This window comes from Copadichromis virginalis, linkage group LG17, assembly GCF_057382275.1.
Source record: "Copadichromis virginalis isolate Kocher_CV1m ecotype Utaka linkage group LG17, C_Virginalis_male_GT1.1, whole genome shotgun sequence".
NCBI lineage: Eukaryota > Metazoa > Chordata > Actinopteri > Cichliformes > Cichlidae > Copadichromis > Copadichromis virginalis.
The window spans coordinates 18079417-18090669 of NC_140634.1; the positions used below are offsets into that span (position 1 = coordinate 18079417).

An 11253-nucleotide genomic window follows, 5' to 3' on the forward strand; every position below is an offset into this window, starting at 1 on the left:
AAGCTGAGATTCTAACGTGGTCCATGAGAGCCTGCTTTCATGTGTGCACCACCTGTAAAACCAAAAGAGCTCAGATGTGTGTTTTGGTTTTACAGTGCGAGTCATGAGAAAAGAAAACATCTTTCCATTACGTCCTGCCACCGCATGCAGAGAGATGACAGAGTGCTGTGGCGAGGGAAACAGCAGCGCGGCAGTCAACACGGGTTAATTCATCGCAGCCTCTCGCCTCCCGCCGCATCAGCACTTTTCTCTGGAAATCGCTGTTTGCTGCTCTGTAATAAGGAGCTGTCACTCGGATGGAGGGCCGAGCGCCTGCAGCAGGTGATCTGCAACCTGTTTACCAGCCGCACACGGCTCCTCAGACAAAAGCACTGAAATACCTGCCATTAATAACACCTGTGATCAAAAAGGAAGTCAAGTTTTAATTTCACCTTGTGAGAAATAATTTGTGGTTATTTTATTTTGTGCAGCAGATAAAAAAGTATTCCCTTGCAAGACATTACAGTATTTCTATTTGACATGTTTGTAATTCCATGAATAATTACAGACTTTGGGTCAGATCACAGTATGTGTTGAATAGCAAGCAGCCTGTAAGGTCCTATGAGATGATGTTTTAATAAGCATGAAGTAAACCTGTCTAAAATGGACAGCGTGTGCAGGAAGTGGAGAGCTTTGTAGTGATTTGAATGAAAGAAAAACTGATTTCCATCTTTCCCTAAACTGTAAGCCGGCTCCTTGAAAGGCCGCCCCAATTTCCTGAATTCCATCTTGTCTTCTTTTCAGGACTTAATGAAGGTAATGCGGCCGAAAAGACGCCGCACAAACCGGCCGATCTCCACTTTCTGAAGCAGAATTAATCAAAACAAAGCTGGCGGCCCCGGTCCCGTCTGAAGGTATGTGATACACCCGGGTAAAGAACAGCCCTGCCCTCCCTCTGGAGGAGTCATCACAGGCTTTCCTGCCATGTTGCTCTTAATTAAAGCCGAGCGTGCCTTCCAGGAATGATTAAAACGAGTCTGCAAACAAAAAAGGGGACAATTTGCCGCTGCGACAGCACGGGGACAAACGAGAGCAGATTTACGCTCCTCTGAGACTCAACAGGGATCTGCTGCTTCGTGAGGCTGATATGTGGATGCCCTTTGGTTGTTATCCTATCAGCCTGAATACACACACACACACACGTCTCAAAAGTCAACTATGAGGATTTAAAGCTGCAAAACCACAAATTATATGAGCACAGATCAAACAGAAAGAGCTTAGCTAAAGGAAGTGTCCACATAATCAATGATGCCTTTTAAAACTTCAAAATAAGAGCATGAGAAGCACCAATATTTGCTGCATCACAAAGTAATTTGTCGGGTGCTTCTGAGACACATTTTACCTGCTATTAAAGCTAACAGGGACAAAAAGTCCTGGATGTTTGAAAACTTCATGACAAACATGAAGTACCGAGTCCTCCTCAATTGTCATAAGTTTCAGAAACTCAAATAAGGAAGGTGGAGATTGGGTCTACTATGGTTTCCATTAGGACTGGATTTTTGAAGTTCACTGTTCAATCTAATCAAAATGACCTTCACAAGATCTGACTCTAAGTATCTTATTTTCTCTGACCGTTAGTTTGAAACTCACAGATGTTCAGTTTGTTCGCTCAATGGATGAAATTTTTTTTTTTTTAAAGGTTTTATGGACCTTTCAGCAGCCCAGACTCCTCAAGAACCTTTGAACTTTGTATAAATACACCTCTTATTCACACCTCATCAAAAATCTCCATCACATGTTCCCAGAGTCAAAGGTGACAGCTGTGGATAATTAAAAGATTTCCAAGGATGTATCACCAATGCTTCATGGAGTTGTGGATGGTCAAACCTTTATGAATTCTCAAAGGATTTCTTGAACGCTCAGCTTTAACTATAGACAGAGAGAGTAAGCGGTCCATTTTTTCAGCTTCAGGACAAATAATTCAATCTGTAGGCTTAACCATGAAATGTGCAAATTCAGTCTAGATGGCGTCCACAGCAAACAGAATTGCTACTGTTTTTTTGGTTTTTTTGAAAGACGAGTTTTGGATTGTTTGTGGCACAAAATCAGATCTAAAATCACAAGGTTGAAAATGGGAACTCGTGATGCGTCCCTAAGTTTACAGTCCAATGAAAAGCTAATGACGTTCCGAGAAGAAACAGAACACAGTGGGAGTTTTAAGCATAAGATGAAAAACAGAGCAGTGGTTTTAATTCATCTGCTGCAATAACAAACTGAAGATCTGAGGTCTGGATTCTGGAAACCTGTGACAGCCAAAATAGTCATCATTGTGATTATCGTGATTGGCTGCAGCTGTCTGATTGAAAAACAGAGCTGTCAGTCACTTCCTGTCCCTCTCTCTAAAAGTGAGATGCTCTCTGTGGTAGCCATGCCTGTGAAATCGGCTCCTTAGTTTTCTCTAACCTGTTCAAGGTGATGGGACCCAGGTGTGTCCCAGCATGCACCAAGGTACCCTGGACAGGTCTCCAGCCCGGACGCTCCCGATCATACTGACAGATAAGTTAGCATCCTGCATTGGAACATCAGACTGAAGCACTTCCTGCTGAGGTGCTCAGTCTGAAATACATCACCGGGTTTAGAGTGTTTGAGCAGAAGAAGCAGAAGAAGGAGGGCCTAAAGGTGTCAGTGTGGAGAGGACACATCAGGAGGAAAAGTGAGGGGGTAACTGAGACGTGAGCTTTGGGCTGAGTTGGGCTTTAAACGGAGGACCTGGCTGATATTTTAGGGGAATCGAGTAAGCGTTTAATCCCTCATAATCCTTTGTTTGTATTTTTAAGATCATCACCTGCTGGCAGATCAATGCAGCGCACCAAAAACTATTATATTTACTTCTGTATAATAAAGAAGGGAACATTTCAAGTAAAGTACTTTTACATTTTAAGAATGTGCTGCTTTTTTGTACCGCTGCACATCGAGGCCGTGAAGGTAATTATCCAATCAAGGTTTCCTAAGACGTACAAGCAAAAAGAAAGGAGGGCAAAGTTATTAAAAACAAAAAAAAAAACTATAGATTGGCCTCAACAGAGAAAAGCCTGTCCTTTACACCAGTCTGCTTTGTTAAACCACGGTTAGTCCAGCAGAAATCCCTAAACCTTTACACGGCTTAATCAGCCCTGCAGAAGCTGGTAATGAGCCGCTGAGGGATTAGACCCCCGAGTTTGTTTTCAGATGCTGGGAAAGATCTCCTGCTCGCTGGTACAACCACGATGAGGAAAAATGGAGGGTACCGCTCCCTGAAATCCGGATGGATGGACGGACGTCATGGCCCGCCTCTGGCCCACGCTAATGTCCAGCTAATGAGCAGAGCTGAAGTCTGACTCAGTATACCAGGCTGACCTCTGACCCTCACTGACTAATCTATGTGCAAAACTGAAATAAGTGAATACCAAGGAGGCAGAGTCTTTAAACGGCTGTAAACTGTTTCTGAGGTAAGCAGGCAGTTTTTAACACCTGCCTCTCTGTATTTACCCCATCACTATTTCCCCACCTTCAGCCACGTCTCATGGCTCTAATCACCCCACCACTGCCTCACTAACCAGCTCCAAAAGTCTCAGCTGATTTTCACTGATTTCAATGAAAAATGAGCAAAGAACAGACTCCACAGCAGGTGGGCCTGATTTCTTATCTGATCTTAGACACCCCCCGGGGCCAAATCTGCCTTTATGCTCTTATTATTTCCATTTTATGTCCATATGTTGCTTATTTACAGATTAATCAGTGTAATCTTGTAATTAGACAGTAAACCAGAGTTTAGACTGGATCATAAAGGCCTTTGGGTGGGTGACAGAACTACACTGAAGGCGATGAGTCCTCCTGTTGTTCTGAGTACTTGGTAAATAAATTCTTCTCGGCTGACTGCCTGTTGTTGGTTTTTTAATACCTCCTCATTTGCTTTGCTTGTAAAATCTTACTTTTAATTAGTAACTTGTATGAACAGCTGCTGATCTGAGGACTTAAATGCAATACTTGGGTAAATATACTTGACACACTTTAGTAGTCTTACTAGTACCAGTATGGACAGTAAAAACTTGATCTTTACATACACTGGGAGCTGCTTAATGTCAAAAACCCTTCTCTTTTTTTTTGTTTTTAAACATTTTTAGTGGAAGTGATGAAAAAAAAAAAGTTGCATATATATATAACCTGACTGTTTATTACAGAACTGAGATTCAAAGCCCCAAAGAGTCCTTGAGAGACAAAACTCAGCTGACATGAAAGCTGCACGTTTGTATCCACAAGTTTAATCTGAGCGTAGCACTAACACACTCCGGATTACTGAGACGCTCCTGCATGCACACACCTGCTCTTCACAAACCAGGTTACTACAGCGCATGATGACCGATTTCTGAGTAACCTGGTTTCGTATGAGCGAGTAAACACAGTGACTGCCGTCCCACAGAGCGGCACACAAAGCAAACAGAGCAGCTGCTCACAGCTGGAGGAGAGAGCAGAGAGTGTGCAGCAGCAGCTCACACAAGCAGACGGTCAGGGTTGATTTTCTGCTGAAATCTACTTTAAAAAGCAGCAGAAATGACTTCAGCATGCATCACAAACATGAACCAGGATACACCAAAAAGCACAAAACAAAACAAAAAGCTGGCGACCTTTAGATTTCAGCTCTTCTCGTGGTTATGGAGCAGGAGGTGATCACTCCTGCTAAATAACACTGTCCTGTTTTAGAGTTATCAGAATCCTGGAGGCTCAGCAGCGATCACAGTGTACAAAGTTAAATAAATGATCATTTTTTATTCTGTGAAGTTTAAGCACCTCATCTGCCCGCCTGCTTCATTTAGAGTCGTCAAATCTCACTCGAAACCTTATGACACACGCCTGAGGCTGCATGACGTTTCCTGTTTCCACGCTGACCTCGACTCTGGAAGCATTTTAGTGAAAACAAACACAAACACATTACTGGTCGCATGACAATGATGTCAGCACAAACAGATACTGCTTACATCATTGTCACTGGAACTACAGACATGAACCTTCTCCTACTGGAGGTCTCTTCCTGCTAAAAAGTAGTTCTTCCTCCCCACAGTCACCAAGTGCTGCTCGATTATTGGAGGGTTTTTTCTAATACTGTGTCGTCTTTACAATATGAGGAGACCATGAGGAGACTGTAGTCGTGACTTGGTGCTACATAAGTAAAAGCAGCTTCAAGTTGGTGATGAGTATTGCAGATGCTGAGAGTGAGTTGTACGAGCTCGGAGGCTACAGAAGTCTTATCCTTCCAGTGTAGGCCGAGATAACCTCAAGCCAGGACAACATGCTGACGTCATTATCTCAGCTATAAATGCAAACATCAGCTCAGCAGCATTTCTCTGAAGCACGTTTACACTAAAGGCTGCAAACATGGATGGCCTTTGAATGTTAAAGATTCAGCCACTGCTGCGTTGGTTCATTGGAGCCAATACCTATCAGGACGACAGGTAAACTTAGTAAACTCTATATTGAACACTTAAAGGAGAGGTTCGCGTGGAAGATTTCCACTTTAAAAATAAAAGTTTACGTCACAGACTTAAACCATGTCTGGGAAATCAGTCCAGTGTTGTTTAGAAACAAACTGTGACTGTTTGGAAGCCTGATGAGGCTCAAGGGGAACAATTTTCAAAGGCCCAAAATGCAATTTTCTTATGGCTGAGGGTCAGGGATGCTTATTTTTGATGATGGCTGAGACCTCACAGAGTTCACCCAGTAGAAACAGCTGACAGCTTGTCAGGTTGTAAAGATGTTCATTTCCGCTGTAAGGTTTTAACCCTGGGCATCTGTGGGACTGACTCACTGCTGCCTCTGCTGAACGTCAGAGGAACAGTTGATGCTTCAGTGATGTCCTCTAACCTCACTGATCAACATGAGGTCATTCCAGCGTCACCCATCACCTTTAAAAAGCACACCATCCAGCAGTAGCCAATCAGAGGGCTGCATTCACACAAACACATTTCGATGAAAGCAGCCTTCCTCGCCCCCCTCTTCATCACATACATATATCTGTGCAGCTGCAGCCATGTGAAACTTTTAAAAAAGCCTTAATGACGCTCGCACACGGTTAAAGTGAGATGTAACCATGGTTACAGATGATGGCTTTGGTGTGGTCTTTGTTTCACTTCCAGCACAGAAATGGGACAAACATTAAAAACACACGTCTGATGGGCTCCGCCTGACGAGACCGCCATGACGCAACAGGGAGCAAGCAGAGCGGCAACGAATCAGTGAAGTCATTTTCTTTCCAGCACCAGCCAGGTGAAAGGTGGGCACGTCAGCCGAGGAGAGACGCTCACACTCACAGCACCACTTTCACCTTTTCTGCTTCAATTTATTTATGAAAAAAATAAATAAATCAAAAACTAAGCAGGTGATTCACTTCCTTGCAAGGTACATCGCCATGGCAACATTAAGCTGCAGACTTAACCTGCTCCAGATAAGAGATCAACAGGTATACACATTGCCTAGCGACCAATCAAATCAAAGATCCTGCAGTCAGTGCGCCTCCCTGACTTTACGGTTTTATTGTTTGGTTTTATTTTTTTGTTCTTTTCTCACTCGCCATCAACACACAGCGCACACTAATGTAAGGCCATCATCAGCCTATGTCAATGCACCACAACTAAACACTAGAGATACACTTAATGTTCAGTATTAAACTTTCAAGATGTGAATGTGAGAAGTAACCCACTGTGTGTGATAAACATGATGAGGATTGGGTACATGGAATCATACCTGTCGAGCATCATCTGGTGCTGGATCTTTAATGTGTGTGAAAGCATTCAGCTGGACTGATTTAAAGAGGTTCTACAGACATCCAGCCCTGCTGTCACAGATCACGCCACGTCTATTGTCATCAGTCTGTGCTCACCTGAGCTCCACATCCACAGACACACAGATTTACCTTCAGACACCTGAGCGAGCTCCACCTGCTTCTACGCAAGGTGAGGAACACGCCTGAAACCAGCCCGACCTTTAAGAAAATTCAAAACAGCAGAGACCTGAGCGTTTACATCATCCCAATTTCGAAATGAACTTAAAGAAGAAACGTTTCATACAAATAAAATCACTGAGCGGGTCTAAAACTGTGGGCCTGGGCCCCACTGATGGGGCACGAAACCACTGGAGGTTCAACATGGATCCTTTTTTTATTACTGAGAATAAATGATAAAAAAGATTTAATGATGATTTAAAAAATGATTTCATATGAAACTATAATTACAGATGCATTTTCTTTTAATGCTCTCTACTCTTAACTTCCTGTTGACTATAGAGGTGCTTTTGTACTAACTTGCATGATCATAACCACAGTTACTTTGGCCAAGACTGAGATCAGACTTTGGAAAACTGAGACTTCTCCAAACTTTAAAAGAAAAAGAAGAAACTAATCAGATTTCCTTGAACTTTAATTCTAAATCAGCTGAATAAACTAAATGAATAGATGAATGTGAAGCGAGCTAAAGCTGCCTTTATAGGGGACCAGACGACAGGATGTGCTAGAGCAGCGGTCCCCAACCCCCGGGCCTCGGACTGGTACCGGTCCGTGAGTCGTTTGGTACCGGGCCGCAAGAGTTGAAGCTCAGATGTGAAATGTATAGTTTTCAGGGGTTTTATCGGTTTTCAGCGTTATTTCGTTATCGTTTTTATCGTTAACTCGGTTTTCCTGGGTCTTTTCACGTGTGTTATGAATAAATTTTCTTTTTTTCGGTACCAGTACTAGTTTTATTTGTTGTATTTATCCGCGACACCTTAAAGGCCGGTCCGTGAAAATATTGTCGGGCATAAACCGGTCCGTGGCGCAAAAAAGGTTGGAGACCGCTGTGCTAAAGGCCTCTGAGGGATTGTGTAAACGATATCTGCCTGAAATACCAGAAACAACACTTCCAAACACAAAAACAGCTCTCGGCTCCATCACACCTCATCCTTCTTCAAACATCAGCTGCACCTGCTCAGTCTGTGATCCAGGCCCTTCCAGTCCCCCCTTCAAGGCTTTTAAAGAACTTTTTCAGGACCTGAAGCTGTTTAATCAATATCATATGCACAATTTACTACCACATCATGTTACAGCCCTAAACTTTAATCGTGAGTGTTAAACATTAAGTATAGCAAATAAATCACAACTTGAAGATGATCCTGGCATCACATGTAGGTGAAAGTAGAGCATTCAGGTGCCTCACAGACACCTCCACCGTCCTACATGCTGATACCAGCCTTCAAAACTTACCCAGAATGCACTTTGTGAAGGAAACAGATCAAACACCAGTGTTGGTTTCTGCTCCTCCATGTCACAGATCAAACTGCAGTTTATTCAGACTGTGATGGATCCTCACTGAAGGTCACAGTTCTTCAGATGGAAACTCTCACAGTGGGATAAAACTGATCTTAAAAATGTGTTGTTATTTTTTTTTGGTGTAGATATGAAGTTATGAGGGCTCAAAAATGCTGTAATAATAAATAAAGAGCTCTGAATGTTTGCACTTTGAAGGTAAACTGTGACATGCCTTCATCAAACACATTAAAGCTGGTTCTGGGGCGCCGTGGAGAAAGTTCTCTCAAATTTTTGCTTCAAATATTTGTGGATATCGAAGCCTTTCCTCCGACGCTCCTCACAAACATCCACCTTTAGGCCTCAAACCACGACCCTGAAATGACCTCCAGGGCTTTTCCTTTTACCTCTCTAACCCCCACCCTCCTGCTCGGCTGTGAGTTCATGTTATTTCTGTAAATGTAGATAAATGTGTTTAGACGTGTGCATGGAGGATTGAAGGCCGCTGTGTTTTAAGGAGGAAACATAAAGGTCACTAAAAAGAGAGAAAGAGGAGCGTGGTAATTAAAAACATCGGTGTGCCGTGCTGACTGAGCTTTCTGTCGCTGCCTCCCCTCCCCCTGCTCCTCCACACCAAAAACAGCATCAAAGCAATCAAAATGGTAATGTTAGGCATGAATGGGGCCCATCCCCCCTTTACTCCACCACCTCCTCCTCCTGCCTGAAACTCTGCAGACTTTTTTTCCTCTTCAGCTAGAGGAGGGGGAGGAAGAGGAAAAGGAGGAGTAGGAGGGGGGCAGGAGGTAGTAACCCCCCCCCCCCTTTTTTCCTCTCAAAATGGAAGCTTCCACTACCAAACTAAAGAAGAAGAAGATGGATTAGTTAAAGTTTACCAGCAGCCAATCAGGAGCTGAGGAAGCTGCACTGTGTAGGAAATAAAGTGAGACACAAACAGAAGAGAAAGAGTGCACGGATGGAGAGCAGCTCCTTCTTCTTCCTCTGATAAATGAGGGGGAAGTTGGGTGCGCTGCTGCCGGGCTGGGACCGGCCGGCGGGGCGGTGCAGCGCCGCGGAGGAGCTCCGAGGAGCTGTCCGCGGTGCTGAACACCATCCAGCCCGGCTCCACGCTCCGCAGCATCCGCCTCAAAGTTAACCAAACATCCGCCACCTCCACATAAAGACCGAGTATTAAAGAAAAGTGAAAGCGAATCAAAGGCACCCTCTGAGGTCATGTGACCAAGAGGGACTAACAGCAGCAGAGTAAACCGTGTCAAATACGCTGAAATTAAACTACTCCATGATGGTTCTGAGAGCTGTGTGAGGTACTCAAAGTCCGGCACAGCTCCTCCATCTGTCCGCCGAGCCGCTCCGCTCTCATCCCCGCTCTCCAGAAACATGTCGACCAACTCAAAATGGACGCTAAAATTCCCCCAACATTACACAACTTTGAGAGGCCGAGCAGGAGCCACTTCCAGCCCGCAGAGCGGGGCAGAGAAGCGGCCCCGGTATGCCCTTCAGAGACCCCCACCCAGCGGGGAAACTTCACGCAGAGCGGGTTTAAGCCGATAAAGTTTCTCACACAGTCCGGCCATAATTACCTGCGGCTGCCGCTTCATCTGCGCCACTACATGCAGGAAAAAGTGCCTCAAGTTAACAAAGCCGCACTCTTTGCACCTCTTCATAAATATTCAGGTCGCGTCCTGATCGCCACACAGCACCAGCAGCAGCACCGCATTATCACCGCTCCACATTCTTGTTGCTCGCAGAAAAACAGCCACGGCAATCAGACAAAGTGCTGCCCAAAGTGCCCTCGGTCAGCGGGACCGGGAAACGGCCGCCGGCGGACATTTTAAGCAGCGAGATGTCGCAGAGTTGCTCCCCGGGAGTGAGCAGCTCTGAGCCCGCTGCTCGGAACGCCACTGAAGGCGAGAACAACACGATGTTTCGTTTACCTGATGACATTGGATCTCTACTTTCAGCGCCTCTTGCAGGCCTTGTAGTTCCATGTTCCGACCAGGAAAGCACTTTTCTCCCACTTTCGACGCGGCCGAGACCAAGTTTGAGTGATTTTAAAGATTTTTTTAAGCGACAATAACAATTGAAAGAAGAACTACTCGGGCTGCAAAGCAAGTTCTCGCTTCTTTTTACAGCCCAGGACTCATCACCCACTTTCCGCCCGTCTTCAAAAGTGCTCCAAACCCGGCGGGAAGAGCTCGGGCTTCGCACGGCTCCTCTCCAGAAGACCACCGAGCGTCGACGGGTCTGACCGGGCAGCCGGGTCGCTTTTCTTTCGCTAATTTTAAGTTGAAAAACGGGGACTATATTTTGTCCGAGTCCGCGGCTTGATTTCACTTTGCCTGGGGAAAAGTTGCGCTTCGGCTGTCAATGGTAATTCTGAAGTTCCCGGATGGAGCAGCGAGAGCAGACCCCCTCCTCCCTGCTTCACTGCGCATGCGCAGTGAGCGGGGGGGTAGTTACAGTCAGGTTTTATGATTAAAAGTCGTGTTTTTACCCCTTTGGTCGCAATAAAACGGCACCTAGTCACACTCTGATGGTTCAGAGAGGTCTAGTTAAAAGAAAAGATAAATAAAAGCTGGTCAATGTGTGAATTACACTGAGCTTTTCACATTCAAACCTAAAGTGCTGGATTGTAAATAAAATTGCTTCATTACAGTCATTACAAAATCTCTAGTTATTCTACAGACTTCAATTATAAATATAACACATATATAACACATGTATAGAAAATCCACATAGATTTAGGATATAAGTTATAAAAAGTTTCTTCAGCTGCAACACTAACAAACTAAAGGCTTACCTAACATCCGAAAATGGTCTTTTATCCACAGGATGCCCACATATAATAATCACTTTAAGCTTAGATACTGTATTTTTATACCATTAAATGAGATTAAAAATAACACACAAAAACTGTGAGCAGCTTTACAGAAAATAAACATAATAAA

The 11253-nt window shown here is 44.4% G+C and overlaps 1 protein-coding gene across 2 annotated transcripts in view; it reads right to left on the minus strand.

Moving 5' to 3' along the window:
• phf21b (PHD finger protein 21B) overlaps window positions 1-10708 on the minus strand; it is a 90458-nt gene extending 79750 nt beyond the window's left edge. The window contains exon 1 of one of the 2 annotated variants that reach the window (XM_085436371.1): window positions 10240-10708. In XM_085436371.1, the coding sequence (XP_085292497.1) occupies window positions 10240-10293 (54 nt within the window). In that variant the 5' untranslated portion in view covers window positions 10294-10708. Of the gene's footprint in view, window positions 1-9885; window positions 10200-10239 lie in introns of those variants that run through there. The other variant, XM_085436370.1, reaches the window with a different exon arrangement.
• Between the last annotated feature and the right edge of the window lie 545 nt (window positions 10709-11253).